Source organism: Papio anubis, chromosome 8 (genome assembly GCF_008728515.1).
Source record: "Papio anubis isolate 15944 chromosome 8, Panubis1.0, whole genome shotgun sequence".
Taxonomy (NCBI): domain Eukaryota; kingdom Metazoa; phylum Chordata; class Mammalia; order Primates; family Cercopithecidae; genus Papio; species Papio anubis.
In genome coordinates, this window is record NC_044983.1 from 14,582 (window position 1) to 31,186 (window position 16,605).

General features: G+C 40.3%; 2 protein-coding genes and 1 pseudogene across 13 annotated transcripts in view; all 3 read left to right on the plus strand.

Moving 5' to 3' along the window:
- The first annotated feature begins 859 nt into the window (after positions 1–859).
- Positions 860–2,449, plus strand: LOC116276315. Its single transcript, XM_031669333.1, has one exon. The coding sequence runs from the start codon at positions 878–880 to the stop codon at positions 1,394–1,396; it is 519 nt and encodes a 172-aa protein (XP_031525193.1). The 5' UTR covers positions 860–877; the 3' UTR covers positions 1,397–2,449.
- ZNF596 (zinc finger protein 596) overlaps positions 971–16,605 on the plus strand; it is a 30,596-nt gene continuing 14,961 nt past the window's right edge. The window contains exons 1-7 of one of the 11 annotated variants that reach the window (XM_031669324.1): positions 1,095–1,187; positions 9,658–9,741; positions 10,552–10,632; positions 12,049–12,175; positions 12,933–13,016; positions 13,842–13,924; positions 14,386–16,519. In XM_031669324.1, the coding sequence (XP_031525184.1) occupies positions 9,730–9,741; positions 10,552–10,632; positions 12,049–12,175; positions 12,933–13,016; positions 13,842–13,924; positions 14,386–15,594 (1,596 nt within the window). In that variant the 5' untranslated portion in view covers positions 1,095–1,187; positions 9,658–9,729 and the 3' untranslated portion in view covers positions 15,595–16,519. Of the gene's footprint in view, positions 1,188–8,251; positions 9,742–10,551; positions 10,633–12,048; positions 12,176–12,317; positions 13,069–13,330; positions 13,929–14,385; positions 16,520–16,605 lie in introns of those variants that run through there. The other 10 variants (XM_031669326.1, XM_031669332.1, XM_031669328.1 and 7 more) reach the window with 10 other exon arrangements.
- LOC116276316 lies at positions 1,427–2,449 on the plus strand (annotated as a pseudogene). Its single transcript, XR_004185718.1, has one exon. The product of XR_004185718.1 is annotated as an uncharacterized LOC116276316 (transcript).

The window sequence follows — 16,605 nt, forward strand, 5'->3', positions numbered from 1 at the left end:
CTAAGAGAAAGTTTTCTTTCAAAATGTAACATGATTTGAGGTCAAACATTAATACCAAGTAAACTCAAAAGATGGAAAAGCTAGCATTAGTTCTGGGAAAACCAGAAGTGTGCCTTTTTTGGAAATAATCATCGGTAGCACAAACTTCAGAATCTCCAAAGGAAATAAAAATGAGTTAACTTACATTTTTCACAAATTAAGATATAAATCAAGCTAATGAAATCCAGAAATCCAATCTTACTGTTTTTAATGTTCATTAAAAAAAAAAAAAAGACATCCTTATTAAATAGCCCCAGTAATAGTCACCAATTAAGTCTTTACTACTTAAAAGCAAAATCCACCTATCTCCTGAACAGTATCCACTTTACAAGCCTCATTATATGTACTGGAAACAAGATTCAGAAATAAATATATGCATGTATATATATAAAAATATATTTCAAATAAAAAATACTTTTAGATAGTGGTATTACAATACATTTAGAAATTAATAACGGAAGCAAATTATGGCAGATCATCCGCGCCTGTCCCAAAGGTACCGAATTTATAAATCATCTCTCAGATCTTGATTGCAGGACAAGGTTGAAAATAAGACATAATGAACCCGTCTTGGAGCAACCGCCGGCGCAGTGTAATCAGAACAGGACCCTGCCCGGTCCAGGCCCCTCCGGCCCTGGGCCCGACGGCTGCTACGCCTCTGACTCCACGCTAACGCGGAGCCCGAGCGCGCGTCACACCGATATTGGGGCGGGCAGCTGCTGCCAGAGGGCGGGTGCGCGGGATCGCAAGGGTCCCCACCCGCCTCTCGCTCCCGCCGGCACGTACGGACTCGCGTCCCCGCCGCGCGCCGACTAGGCAGCAGCACCGCCCCCGGCACATGAGGCTCACGCGCCTCTTACCTAACAGGAAGTTGGAAGCAGCGCGCCCCCGCGGTGCACGAACGCACTCAAACAGAACCGGACGCAGACACGCGCTTTCAGCCCAGGGGAAAAACTGGCAGGGTCGGAAACGCACGCGGCGGGGGCGGGAGCTCAGAATGCGCCCTGCCCCTGCCCGAGACCCCGCCCGGCCCGGCCCCACCTTTCTGTCTGCCTCACCCCTTCCCGCCCAGCACGTACCGGCCCCGCCCTTCGCGCGACATGTTTTGTTGACCCGGAAACGGATTCTCCGGAGCCAAGGTCCGCTGGGTGAGTGCCCTCCGCTTTTTGTGGCCAAACCCAGCCCACGCAGTCCCCTTCCTGCGCCATCCTCCATACCCGGGGTCTGTGGGTCTCCGCGGACATCACAGGCTCGGCAACAGCCCCACTGTCGGCGGGGAGCCCCGCGACGCCCTGAAATGCTCCGAAGCCTGTCGCTCAGCTGCCAGATCTGCGTCTGTGTCCGGTTCCGTCACTGAGGTCGCCCCCGTCCGGCCCTTCGACCCTAGTTCTCTTCACCGTCCGCCCATCCTATCGCGCGCCGCGTCAGGTCCCCATTCGGCACGTGGCTTGTCTCCCGTCGTCCCCACCCTTGCCCCCTTGGCCGCTCAGGGCAGCCCTGGGATTTGGCAGACGCCAGTCCTCCCTGAGATGCCTCCCCATCCTTCCCTCCGCCAGGCCCTACGTCTCCGCAAACCCCCCGCTTCGGGGTGACCGCTTCAGGCAGGACGCTGAGTCCGGGACTGGGGTAAGGGACCTGCCCAATCCTGTGACAGCCCGCGTCCTTCTGCACAGTCACCTCCCACTAGCGGTGACCTTCGCGGTGTCCCACTGAGAAGTGGGCTCCTCCTTGGCAGGGGCTTCTTCACTGTATCGCTGTGGATGTCGAGGTGGGGCAGGAGAGTGAGGAGAAAACAAGAGAAGAGGGAGGTAGGGCCAGCGAGGGACAAAAGGGGAGAATTTAGATGGGAAGTGGATGGGTGTGAGGAATTTGAACAAACACTGAGAATGAAGGAGAGTGACCTGAGCAAGTAGTAGTGAGGTAAATGGAAATATACAAAACGGGAATCAGCAGAGATGTGGAGGACAGAATACAATGAGGGGGCCCTGACCGTCAGTAGCAGACGGGGCAACAGAAGCCTAATTCCCAAATTCCTTAGATGGTTTTCTGATTTCCAAATTAGTTTCCCTTTTAAATTTGTTGTGTCAGGTTCAGTTTATGAGGCCTCAATACTTTTCAGTCTTAATTATGTATTGAAAATAGTTTTTGTTTAGTAAATACTTTTACATTAATTCAGTGTGCACTTCGTAAGAATATTGATGATTTGAGTTAGTTTAGTTTTCAACATCTTCCTCTATTCCTTTATATGATCTCTGTATTTAATGACTGTAGGATAAAATTTCCAACTAAGTATAAGTATCAAGTTTTCTTTGTGCTGTTTTCTGCAATTATTGAAGGATGGGCTGAATTGTCCTAGAACTTTGTTCCAACAGATTCCATGTGTTCATAATGAATAAATTGCTCAAAGATATTTCGACAGCTCACCTTTTATGTTTTTCATTGCCAATAATTACATCTTTTTACTTTTTATATTTTTGGATGACTTAATGTGATGTTCTGGAAAAGACAAATGCTTTTAATCAATATGATTAAAACCGTGAAAGACAAATTGCTGTTACTTAAGAGTGTGAAATTTGATCTCAAATCTTTAGGGGGCAGGGATGTTAAGGGAAAACTGGCACTATCGCATCCAGATCATGTCATTCCTGTGAAGCTGGTGCTGGTTACTCTCTACTGGCTTCTGTTCACCTTTCCACCTGCCCCAAGACATACACATACGTAGTGACATAAGGCAGTGGATAGGGAAAAACAAAGACACAAAAAGTAACACAGAACAAAGGTGTCTTTCAATGAGGAGAACTGTTGGTTCGGGAAGGAAAACGGAGGTGAAAGAACAGCCGTTGGGTATTCAGGATCCAGAAGTGAGAGAGAGCCTGGGAACTGGAGAAAGAAAAAGCATTGGCCATTCTCACCCATGACCCTGTGCTCAGCAGGTACTAGCAGAGACTTCAGCAGGAACCAGAGAAAGAAAAAGCATTGCCCATTCACACCCATGACACTGTGCTCAGCGAATTGCTTAAGGGCTTCGGGCTCTGTGACTAAGAAGTCAGACCAGTTCATATACCCACAGCTGCCATGTAAGGATGTGTGTGGACTTTACTAGGGAAGAAGGGTGTTATGAAGGAAGGGGCAGAAAAACTCACCTGTTGGTCTCCAGGTGGAAGTTTAGTGTCCCGAATTCCTGGAGGTTCAGTGAAAAGCAGAAGATTGTCTTTTTCACATGTTGAGTTATGCCCCCATATATGTGGTTGTGGTAAAGAAAGAGGGTATGTCGATGGGATGTCCTGAAATGCATGTTCCTAACATTCAGCAGGGACTTCTCAAGACACATCTTGCCTTAGAAAGAAGCTCAGAGAAGAAAAATGGAGAACAATTAGATATGACACTTTCATTGGAAAAAGTCATATTATTCATTGATTGTTTTGTCATCTCCCTCCTTAAATGTTGTTTTTAGGATTTCGTAGTCTCTGACCCTGCCTAACACATTTCCTAACTCACCCATAGCCTTCCCTTAACTTCATCCCATCTTCACAGCATCACACTGTGACCCAGTGATTTCGAACTTGTGAGGTTCCATTCGGAGGATCATATAGGAAAGCCTTCACACCCAGACATGGTGTGGAAGTGGGCCACATAATGTCAGTGAGGCAAGTATGGATCGTTTAGGGATGATGCACTGTCAGATCTTGTTGACCGTGATTAGAAACACTGTGCATATTAGTAGTGAATTAATGCTGGGAATACCTGACAAATCCTGGAAAAGAAGATTAATGAGAGGAAATTTGTTCTGCCCAATTGTATAATGCATTTGAAGCTTAAAACAATGAATCAGTATTGATCTAGCCACAAAATATTAATGATTTGGATTAGAAGGAAGAGTTTAGAAAATGATAGCTATGACAAATTAAGGTAGCATTTCATCCACACGATGGAGTGTGTTTATTCAGTAATTGCTTTAAGAATGGAATCAACCTAAGTGTCTAACAGGAGGGTATTTTAGAAATTGTTCACAGCACGTCTGTTCCAAGGAGACCTTGATGTTCATAGATTTGTAAAGAATGCTGCTTACTAGCACACTGACTTATCTGCAGATATCTGAGGGTTCCTCCACTTGGGGTAACTTGGGGGTTTGATCGCAGAGTAAATAAATGGTACGTTTTATATTGTAATATATGATAGCAAGATGCAGCCCACAAACTGTGTAGATACTCTTAACTACCACATAAAGTTCATCTACTACTTTAACCAGAACTTGATACTGTATGTATGTTTTTTGTAGATTTGGATAAAATGACAGTTCATTATTATTTCCAGTTCAAAGTAATTGTGAGGCTGAATACATTTTATTATTTTATAGATGTATGTGTAAAATGAATTTTTGTGCCGCGACTCATTTTTGATGTATTTTAGATGCTATTTTATATTTTGTAGTTTAATTGTATGTACACACACACAAATACACACTTAGGTGTCTTATTATGTTTCTGCAGCGAAACCAAAATACTTCCTTCATGCCTTTGATTTTATGTTTTCCTCAGGAAGGCAGGACCTATTTTATATGATAAAATATTATGTTTTATTGAGTCCACTTATGATATTGTTTAATATTATGAATATTTATATGACTTATTTTAAATTTCCAAATAACATAGATTTACATGAAATTTGACATCTTTTTTCTTTTCACAACTATTTTGACTATATCCTCATCAAAAATCAAAATTTAGACAAAATTGGCTTTTAGACTAATTCTCATTTTTTACATGTGAAAGACTACATGTGACTTTTAAGTCTAGGTTGCCTTGAGTCTGCAGTCACTGGGGTTTTATGTCACTGTGTCCTCCAATCTAATAATATTATTTTCAGGCTTTATTCATGTCATTTTAATGTCCTCATTAAGTTTTAAAATTTCTTTACATGGGCCTACAAATTTATTTCAAATGTTCCTCATAATATTTTGCTATTGTAAATAGAGACTGAATTTGTGTGTTTGCTTTGTTTAAAGATTAATGTTACTAAACAGGAAATACTGATTTCAGCATATTCAGAATAGTTTTGCCCACTTTTTAAATGTTCTTATTAGTATTGATAATTAGAATTGATTCTACTTTTTCAAGTTTACAGTCACATCATCTGAGAATAACTACAGTTTCATGTCTTTGACTCCATTTTTGTAGTCCCTCTCCTTTTCCCTCTTGTTTTGGTCCCACCTCAGGCATCATGTGCAGTGGTGAATGGCATCAGCCCCAGCCAGCCTCCTTATTCCAGCCTTACCTTTAGTGGAAATGGTCCTTTTGTTAACTCTTGAATATATAGTTGAGATTTTATTGATTAAGAATAATTAGTCCCCACAATTTGATATGATTTTTAAAGATTTTAAATTATTTTTAAAGATTTAAATTATTTGAAAATGTTTTTTCAAACGTTGGTTGATGTGATTGTTTTTAATCTTTAAAATTACTATGTGAAAGTAATACGTTTTCTAGTATGGAATTATCCTTTTATTATTGCAATTAACTCCACTTTACAATGCTGTGGCATTATTTAACCATACCAGTGATGGCCAGGTGACCAAAATAAATAGCCAAATGGCTAAAAGTGTATTAATGATTTTTGCAAATATAATTAATGAAAATTGTTGGTTAAAATTCCAGTTATTGTTGCATTTATGTTCATTTTGATTAGCATAATAAACTAATGAGGACAGGCTTATTTTTCTCCTTCAAAAGCATTTACATTACAAAGGAGGTAGAAGTGATTTGACATGTGATAACTCTCACAAGTCACTTTTACAGTTAAACTCTGATGTATAACTTAAATATTAAAATTAGCTGTCATATTTTTCTGCTGATTACTGAGGGAAAGTTTTAACTCTATTTTCATGGAAATTAATCAATGTATCATATATTCATGTTAGAATACAATTGTTCTGATTTCTTAGATTTTAAATTACTACTTTTAAATAAATACAGTCTCTTTTATTTACCTGTGTTTTTTCTTTCCACCATGGGTCTTTTCAGTTTCGTGATCTTGCTCTCAAAACTTTTTAATTGATTTCTGTCAAATCTGTTCATTCATTACATTATTTTATTATTTATTAAATTCTTTTAACTTTTTAACTTTTATTAATATGTACTGCATTTGTAACAATTTGGGAAGTCAAGTAACTAACTCCTGTTTTATTTGTCTTTATCTTGGTTTATGAGTGTTTTTAAAGTTTTACGTTCCTTGAAGATCATAGCTGTAGCCCCAATTCTATGGTTCTGGCTACTTTTATTTATCACACTTACTAATATCATGAATGTAATTGGAATACTCCTTTGATTTTACTGGTGACATATACCCACTAGTGTACTGAGATGGAAAAAACAAAGTCTTTAGAACTCAGAAAAATACAGAGTTTATATTTATTATTTATGTAAGTGTGATCTTGTTATTAAATTCCTCTATCATATTTATGGAATTAGCAATTTCTCTTTGAATCTAGATGTTCCTAGTTATGTGTATTTCCAACATATGTTTTTAGCCACATATACTTTTTTGAATATCATATTTGGTGTTTAATTTTTGCTAGGATTATCGGCTGGACTCCAGATCCAAACTCGACATGTGGCAGACCCTCTAAAAACATACATTAAGCCCCTAGCACTGTTTTACTCTCCGTGGCCTGGCTGAGCTTCTGCCATCTGTCCTCCTAGGCACTGTGAGGTCTGGACATCTCATTTGGCATAACTCAGCTGTGGCCATTGGTGGATCTCATCCTTAGTACTACTCCCTGCTGGCAGGGGTGGCCCAGGCCCACATAAGCCATTGCTGGGCTCCTTGGAGGGCTTAGAGAATCCTGAGATTGCCCATGAGGATGGGCATGCCTCACAGTCTAGCACCCACCTTTACTGATACCTGTAGAGATTTAGAAGCTCACAGGGGTCTTGGATGTCTTTCTTATACCTCCATTGTCTGCACTGTGACTCCCATACTCCTAAGCCAAGGTAGAGAATTTTGAGGAGGCTTGTATGGAGGTTTATGGTGACCCCCATGGTTCTGTGAGACTGGTAGAAGGCACAGACCCCTTAGACTTCTCCCCCAGGAGAATATGTGAGACTAGTGGAGGAAAGGAGAGTAATGAAGTATGCATTTAGTGTCCCAGGCTATCAGAGCACAGCTCTAAGGAGAAATACAGGGCATCTTATGGCAACTGGCACAGCTCTGTGAGACTGGGAGATATTGCACAACCTTGAAAAATCAAGGAGCTGTGACCCTACTGAAGGAACAAAATAAATCTACAATAATTGACCATAAAGAAATACAGGTTTTTGGCTGGGTGCAGTGCACACTTGTAATCAAAGCACTTTGGGAGGATGAGGTAGGCAGATCACTTGAGGCCAGGAGTTCAAAATCAGCTTTGCCAACATGGTGAAACCCCAGCTCCACTAAAAATACAAGAAAAAAAAAATTAGCTGGGCATGGTGATGGGCACCTGTAATCCCAGCTACTCAGGAGGCTGAAGCAGGAGAATTGCTTGAACCCAGGAGATGGAGGTTGCAGTGAGCTGGTTTTGTGCTATTGCACTACAGCCTGGACAACAAGAGTGAAACTCCGCTAAAAAAAAAAGAAAAAGAAATGGAGGTTTCTGAATTTCCTGATAAGAATTAAAGATAAATTGCCTTAAAGGAGCTCAATGAGCTGTGAGACAACACTGATAGACAAGTAAAATCTGGAAAAGAATACATGAACAACATGAGAATATCAACAAAGAGAAACCATAATAAAACAAATGTAGATTCTGGGGCTGAAGAACACAGTAACTGAACTAGATCAATACAGGGTTTCAAGAGCTGACTTGATCAAGCAGAAGGAATAACCAGTGAACTCAAAGACTGGTTATTTGAAATTATTCAATCAGAAGAGCAAAAAGAAAAATAATCTTTTAAAAAGTGAAGAACCTCTGTCTGACTTTGCTAAAAATTAGAGGTTCCTAAGAACTCCTTCCCCGCACCCCCCGCAAGGCAGAGTCTTGCTCTGTCACCCAGACTGGAGTGCAGTGGTATGATCTCAGCTCATTGCACCCTCCACCTTCCAGTTTCAAGCGATCCCCATACCTCAGCTTCCCAAATAGCTGGGATTACAGGTGCCTGCCACCACGCCCAGCTAACTTTCATATTTTTAGTAGAGAGGGGGCTTCACCATGTTGGCCAGGCTGGTTTTGAACTTCTGACCTCAGGTGATCCTCCCGCCTTGGCCTCCCAAAGTGCTGGGATTACAGGCATGAGCCACCATGCCCGGCAAGAACTCCTTTTTATGTTAGATTTGCTAGGGTTTAGTAGCTCACAGAACCCAGGAAAACAGTTTACTTAGCTGATTTATTACAAAGGGCATTTTAAATACTACAAATGAACAGCCAGCTAAAGAGTTACATACAGCAAGTTTTGGAAGGGGCTTAGTTTCAGGACGTCTGTCTCCAAGCAGTTGGGATGTACCATTCTTTCAGCATGTGGATGGCTCTTCACTCATCCAGAAGCTCTTTGAATCCCATCATTTAGGGATTTTTGCAAAGTGTTCATCTAGTAGGCATAATTGTTATCAACTCGATCTCCAGCCTCTGCCCTTTACCAGAGGATAGGGGGTGGGACTGTATGTTCCAAGCTTATAATCATGTCTTGGTCTTTCAGGTAATCACCCCCTATCCTATAGCCCAATAATAATTGTTTTGTTAGAACAAAAGACACTCCTATCACCCATGAAGTTCCAATGCATTACGAGCTCTGTATTGGGAACCAGGGTCAAGGACCAAAAAGAACAAAAGCTTCTCCTAGCAACTTTATTACTTAGGAAATCACAAGCATTTGGGGGGCTGTGTGCCAGGAACTGGGGATGAAAACCAAACTATTTCTTATAAATAACAATGTCACATACATGTTCATATATTCATGTTGTTAGTGTCCTTTCATTTCAACTTGAGGAACTCCCTTTAGCATTTCTTATAAAGGTATGTCACTTGTAAAGTGTGTCTTTTAAGGTATCCACCATCATAAAATGAAATTTGAAGCTGCTTGGTAGATAAATTCATGCTGAATTTATCTAAAGGTCAGACTTCAGGGAGTGGTATTTCTAGAAGCCTCACGTGGAAGAGACAGAATCATTCAGTAGAAGTGTATACAGAGGACCAGCGGAAGGGAGAAGGAATGGAAGGAGGCTCATGAGGGCTGAGATGCGCGGAGAAAGCCTGCAAGCACACAAACCAAGAATAATTAAATCTGAGAAATTCCAGGATTTATCTGTAGGTGGAGACCGTATCTGCATGATTCAGGGATTCTTAGAATTTGGAATCATAGAGGGAATTGAACATTTCAGAATTCCATGGGCTAGGTAGCATATGAAACTCCATGATTTTCACATTTCTAGGTCTAAAATCAAAATATTTATATGTTTATTAGCAACAATAGTCATTCTCTTCTTCTGACCCTGGAAGAGGAGAACCACCAACCCAACCCATCCCCCACCCACTGCATGTGCTTGTTGGTTGGACTGGAGCTAATGGCTTTGGGACAGATGTTAGAAGCAAAACTGGAGTGTCATGGTTTTTTTGTTATATTTTGTTTTGTTTTTTGTTTTTCTCAGAATTGTCTTCTTAGTGCTTGGATGGTGTGAGTGAAAACCCAGAGGAATACATTTGGTGGCTGAGCTAGTACAATGCCATCACTGGTGAGTGGGAAATTCTTCTTTCTACTGAAATTTGTACCCCTGCTACCAGCCTAAGGGCAGATTCATCCTATTAACATAGATGTTCTAAGTGCATTCAAGGATCCAAGCTCCAATTAAGATTTCCCAGGGCTTGGAATGGTTACATTGGCTCAAAGAGTCATCAAGAAGTAATCTCCTTTCAACAGTACACTCATTCCAGCCTCTACTAAGGCTGCGTATTCTCAGAAAAGATGTGAGAGGATTTTGTTTCTCTCGTCCAGTCTCGGGGAAATCATTCATTCATTACCAGCCTCTCATGGCCTTGTTGGGGAAATAAATTCACTCATTACCCATGTTATTGGCAGGAGTGGGCTTGGGAGTATATGCGGATAGGCAGTGAAAATAAGTGAGAGCAGAAGATTATAGCCCTTACAAAGGCAGATGTTTTCCCAGGCAAGCTCAGTTAGTCTAGTGTTTCAGGTGTTAGGGGAGGGCTGTTTAACATGAAGGGAAAGCAGATAGGATTAGGACAGAGGAGACAATGAGGAATTATTCATTTATTTTTCCTTTCTAAAAATCTTAATGTCTTGAGAGAATAAATGTGTGCTTTTGAAAACTTAGAAAACAAAATTAAAATTCTTATTACCCTTGTCCCCAAATGAACCTCTGATCAAATTTGATAACTGGAAGCAACTGAAGTGTTGTTTCTTTAATTTTGGTTGTGCATTAAGTGATGGAGTATAGGAAACAGAGTAAATTTAAAACTCTGAGGAAATTTTTGAAGTGGAGAGACCAGGATAATCAAAGGATTTTTTTAACCCCTAAATCTAGAGACAACATGAAGAAACAAAAGAGAATCGTACCTGGTGCATAATAGTCGGTTTTCACACCACTATAAAGAACTACCTGAAAGTGGGTAATTCATGAAGAAAAGAAGTTTAACTGACTGACAGTTCTGCAGGCTTAACAGGAAGCATGACTGGGAGGCCTCCAGAAACTTACAATCATGGCGGAAGGGGAAGCAAGCACCTTCTTCATAAGGCAGCAGGAGAGAGATACCAAATCAGAAAATGCCACACACTGTTAAATCAGCAGATCTTCTGAGATCTTACTAGCATGAGAACAGCAAGGGGAAGTTCACCCCCATTATTCAATCACCTCCCACCAGGCCCCTCCCCCAACATGTGGGGCTTACAATTCAAGATGAGATTTGGGTGGGGTTGCAGAGCCAAACGATATCACCTGGTGTTTGGAGGTCCCAGATAAAACTGAGAAAGGAAGTCCTCAGACCATGGGAAGTGGCAGGATGAGACCATCTTTCCGTACTGAAGTCTTAGAGCCCCTGGCTTGTGCTGCTGAGCCATTCATCCTTATCCATTAACAGTGAATACCTGAGTTGTGTAGAGATAAGAGGCTGCATCTGCTGCTACTAAGTTCTGTATGAAAGTTGTTCACTCAACTGAGTGTTCTCAGTCATTTCATGAATAATGTATTTGTGGCTTGTATCTAAAAAATGATAGATAGGAACCACTTTACATACTATCTCACTGGATCTTTTTGAACTCATAACAGGTCTTTATTCATGAGGACACTGAGGTGCTGTAGTGGAATATCTAATTAAAGTATTGATTAAAATGTGACAAATTGTGGATACTGCCTCCCTTGTAGTGAGTCTATGGATTTTCTTTTTTTTTTTTTTTTTTTTTTTTTTTGAGACGGAGTCTCGCTCTGTCACCCAGGCTGGAGTGCAGTGGTGCGATCTCGGCTCACGGCAACCTCCGCCTCCCGGGTTCACGCCATTCTCCTGGCTCAGCCTCCTGAGTAGCTGGGACTACAGGCGCCCACCACCTCACCCAGCTGATTTTTTGTATTTTTAGTAGAGACGGGGTTTCACCATGTTAGCCAGGATGGTCTCGATCTCCTGACCTCGTGATCCACCCGCCTCCACCTCCCAAAGTGCTGGGATTACAGGCGTGAGCCACCGCGCCTGGCTTATGGATTTTCTTGAAGGTGGTGAAGAGGACAATTTTAGTTCTAAATTTACAAGTCAAGATTTCATAATTAGTATCTGGAAGTTATACTTAGAAGTCTATTGGGAAATCTTCAGGTTATATCATGTGATATTTCTCTATGTGAAGTTTTATGTCTTTAGTGTATCTGAAAGCCAGATTCCCAGTTCAGATTTAAAGGGATGTGACAGGAACCCCAAACACTGTTTGAGTTTTCTTTCATACCACCCACACTTCCTTAGGACAGTCACTTTATCTTGCTCCACTGAACATTGGCAGAGATAGCCCTGTTTGCAGTAGAATGTCCATAATGTTTTAGGATTCCATGACCTTCGAGGATATAGTTGTAGACTTCACTCGGGAAGAGTGGGCCCTGCTGGACACATCCCAGAGAAAGCTGTTTCAAGATGTGATGTTGGAGAACATCAGTCATCTGGTCTCTATTGGTGAGTCTCTTTATATTTATTATGTATGTATGTATATATGTATTCATTCATTCACCTGTTTTTCACTGATTCATTCATTCATTCTACATGTTTCTAGAACAGCTTTCTCATCTGTCACTTCAACCTCTGCCTTGATCCTTTCATAACTCTCACAATTACCTGACAGCCATTTATTTCCTTTTCACTTATATTGATTTGTCCTCTCTCTAGAATGTCATCTTTTTGACCACAATTTCACATCCTTCTTGCTCTTCAATCTCCCAAACTCAGAAAAGTTATGAAGATTCACTGCTTTTGAATGCATAAATAAATGTATTGATTTCTTTAAAGTAATTGTTCTATCATAGGGACTGTTCTGCACAGAACCTAGATTGTTCTGGTGGAGCTAGTATTTATTGCATTATTTTTTAATATAATGTCAAACACTATGACAACTTGTAATTTCTCACTGTGAGAAAATACAGTGAAAATACTGAGGATTTTCACTGCAATACTGAGTGAAAATACTGAGGATTCTGCAGTCAGTATTTGAAGTGAGGCATGACCATCAGCAATTATTGGTCTTTTATGTCTGGGAACAAGTTCAAGAGTTTTCCTTTTGCTCATAAAGGACTGTCAGTGTTGTCTTCAAGGTAATCTTCCCAGGCTGACCTTCAGTGGCTAACTTATCCTTCCCAGTAGCCTACCCTGTACCTGATAACCTTGTACATTTGTCAGCACAGAACTCAAAATCCATGTATCTTTTTCCCAAAAACAGGCAAACAGCTCTGCAAATCAGTTGTGCTTTCTCATTTGCAGCAAGTAGAGAAACTTTCAACACAAGGAATAAGCTTACTGCAAGGTGAGCTCTAAGAAGCAGTGCTCAATAGGAGGAGGAGAAACATGGCCAGTGTGTGAGTAGGCCCCAACAGTTGCCAAAGGAAGATTTCTTTTGTCCTTTTTTTAAGACAGAATCTTGTTCTGTCACCCAGACTGGAGTGCAGTGGCACGATCTCGGCTCACTGCAACCTCTGCCTCCCAGATTCAAGTTATTCTCCTGCCTCAGCCTCCTGAGTAGCTAGGACTACAGGTGTACACCACCATGCCCAGCTAATTGTTTTCTATTTTTAGTAGAGACAGGGTTTCAACATGTTGGCCAGGCTGGTCTCCAACTCCTGACCTCAGGAAATCCATCCACCTCGGCCTCCCAGAGTGCTGGGATTACAGGCGTGAGCTACCACGCCCAGCTGGAAGGTTTCTTAAATTTGCAGTGTTTCTGAAATGTAGGCAAAAGCCTGAGGGAAACATTTCTCAGATATTGACATTATACTTTGTAGGTATCAATTTTTATTCAAGTATATCTCTGTCATTGTCTTTGGCTTTTGTAAAGGGGATATTTGTGTACTTATTTGAGTTAAACTATTACATAGTAGCCCTTTATAATGGTCCTCTTCTTTGAAAATTTTTCTTTCCTTTACTTCCTTAACTTGCCTTCTTTATTTTTTTATATGCTGAAAATGTCAGTAGTCAATTTCCTATAATACTCTTCTTCTTAAAGTATCATTAATTTAACATGCCTTCCCTGTCTGTGTGTATTTGAAACACACTCAAATAGGCATTGTAGCTATTTAACATTTTTATTCCCCTAATGCCTGTATAGCATCTTTTTTTAAAAAATTTATTTCAGGTAGAGAAGGTGACATTAAACATCAAGAGATACCATTCATTCAACATACCTATCAGAAGGGCACATCCACCATCAGCACAATGGTAGGTAAGCTTTATGGATGCGAACCCTGTTCTTCCATATAGAAACTTGGACACTGAACAACTTTGGAATTTGGTGCAGGTACCTGACTGTACTTAAAGCCCTCCCAGCAGAGTTTTAGTTAGTTTGGATGTAGTGAAGACATTAACTTCAAATCAAAACCATAACATGAGGCCTTATAACAGGACAATTGTATAAATTTTACTATGTGCTGAAACTTTCAAACAGGATAAAGTCTTAATACTAGTCAGATAGCTCTTCAGTTGGGATGCTACAACAGAAAAACTCTCTACATGCAGTTAGATAATGCACTATGTTTATACAACTGATACAGGAACAATTGTAACTGGAATCTACTACTGAATGATTACTCTAGAATTAGTATGTAGAGAAATGAATGAAGTAATGAATGAATGAGTGTGGATAAACCTTTAATAGTCTTTCATTTCCTTCCAAAAACCAGAGATCTCATACTCAAGAGGATCCTTTTCTATGTAATGATTTAGGAGAAGATTTCACTGAACATACTGCATTGACTCAAAATGTGATTACTTACATGAGAAAGAAACACTTTGTAAGCAAAAAGTTTGGGAAAACGTTCAGTGACTGGTTATCCTTTAATCAACACAACGAAATTCACACCAGATGTAAATCAGATGAAGGTCATCTATTTGATTATGCCTTTATCCAAAACTCTGCCCTTAGACCACACAATGTGACTCACACTAGAGTGATAACATTGGAATGTCATGTGTGTGGGAAAACCTTCAGCAAAAATTCTAATCTTAGGCGACATGAGATGATTCACACTGGAGAGAAACCACACGGATGTCATCTATGTGGGAAAGCCTTTACTCATTGCTCTGATCTTCGAAAACATGAGAGAACTCACACTGGAGAGAAGCCATATGGATGTCATCTATGTGGGAAAGCCTTCAGTAAAAGTTCTAACCTTAGACGACATGAGATGATTCACACTAGAGAGAAAGCACAGGTATGCCATCTATGTGGGAAAGCCTTCACTCATTGCTCTGACCTTAGAAAACATGAGCGAACTCACTTAGGAGATAAACCATATGGATGCCATCTATGTGGGAAGGCTTTCAGTAAATGTTCTTACCTTAGACAACATGAAAGAACTCACAATGGAGAGAAACCATATGAATGTCATCTATGTGGAAAAGCCTTCTCTCATTGTTCTCACCTTAGACAACATGAGCGAAGTCACAATGGAGAGAAACCACATGGATGTCATCTATGTGGGAAAGCCTTCACTGAATCTTCTGTGCTTAAACGACATGAGAGAATTCACACTGGGGAGAAACCATATGAGTGTCATGTATGTGGGAAAGCCTTCACTGAATCTTCTGACCTTAGACGACATGAGAGAACTCACACTGGAGAAAAACCATATGAATGCCACCTATGTGGAAAGGCCTTCAATCACTCTTCTGTCCTTAGACGACATGAGAGAACTCACACGGGAGAGAAACCATATGAATGCAATATATGTGGTAAAGCCTTCAATAGAAGTTATAACTTTAGACTTCATAAAAGAGTTCACACTGGAGAGAAACCATATGTATGTCCTCTATGTGGAAAAGCCTTTAGTAAATTTTTTAACCTTAGACAACATGAGAGAACTCACACTAAAAAAGTAATGAATATGTAAGAGTCATCAACCATAGCGTTAACACTAAATACACCCAAGGACTGACATACTACAGGAACATTATGTCTGTAATCAGTGTGGAAAAGCCTTTATTTGTAATCACCACTTTGCTCAACCTAAATGAATCCAAAGTAGGGAGAATCCATATGTATTTAAGCTGTATGGCACAAACTAGGAGAGAATGAAACTATAGATCAAAGGAATGTGGAGGAGTCTTCATCCAAAGCTCTAACTGTTAAACAAACAGGAGAAATCACATCACAAAAATTCTGTACCTGTCGTCAATGTGAAAATGCCATCCTTTAAACAAATGAGTAAAATCGACAGGCGAGCAACCATACGTCTGTCATTGCTGTGCACTGTCATTCAGCTAAGCACCAGTTTTGGTGTCTGCAAGAAAATTCATTATCAGATAAGTGATAAAAACAGGAAATTTGTGAAAATATTTTTATTAGGTGGATGAGGCCTCTTGCACAATTCCAGAAATTCATAGTAGAGAAATTATTCAATGAGAAATCCTTTTCTTAATACAGCAGCACTTCTATAATAGATCAGAATTCACATGGTGTAGAACGCTCAGTGACATGAATGGAGGGCAGTCCTCAGTAAATTACTCATTCCTTAGTCAATACCAGCATTTTTCCACTGAGAAAACAATCTTGACATGATAGTAGAAGAACCTTCAGGCAGCTTTCATGTCAAAAAAGACAGGGAAGAAAACTCTAAAAAGCCATTGAGATGTATAGCTGGGGGACAAGACATAAAGCCATCAAGCACATGCTTGAGAAAAAAAATTACGGGTTTGAGCAGACTTTCTACTTAAAATATGTGGGATGAAATGTACAATTCTGAAATAACCTGGGAATATTGAATGCAGAATTGTGTAAGAAGTAATAAGATTAAATTAGTACTGTCAAAAATGCAAGCATTAAATGTCGTTGCTGAATAATCTAATAGGTTGATTAAACTCCTATTTTTTTTCTGTTCGTTTGTTTTTTAAACAGTCTCGCT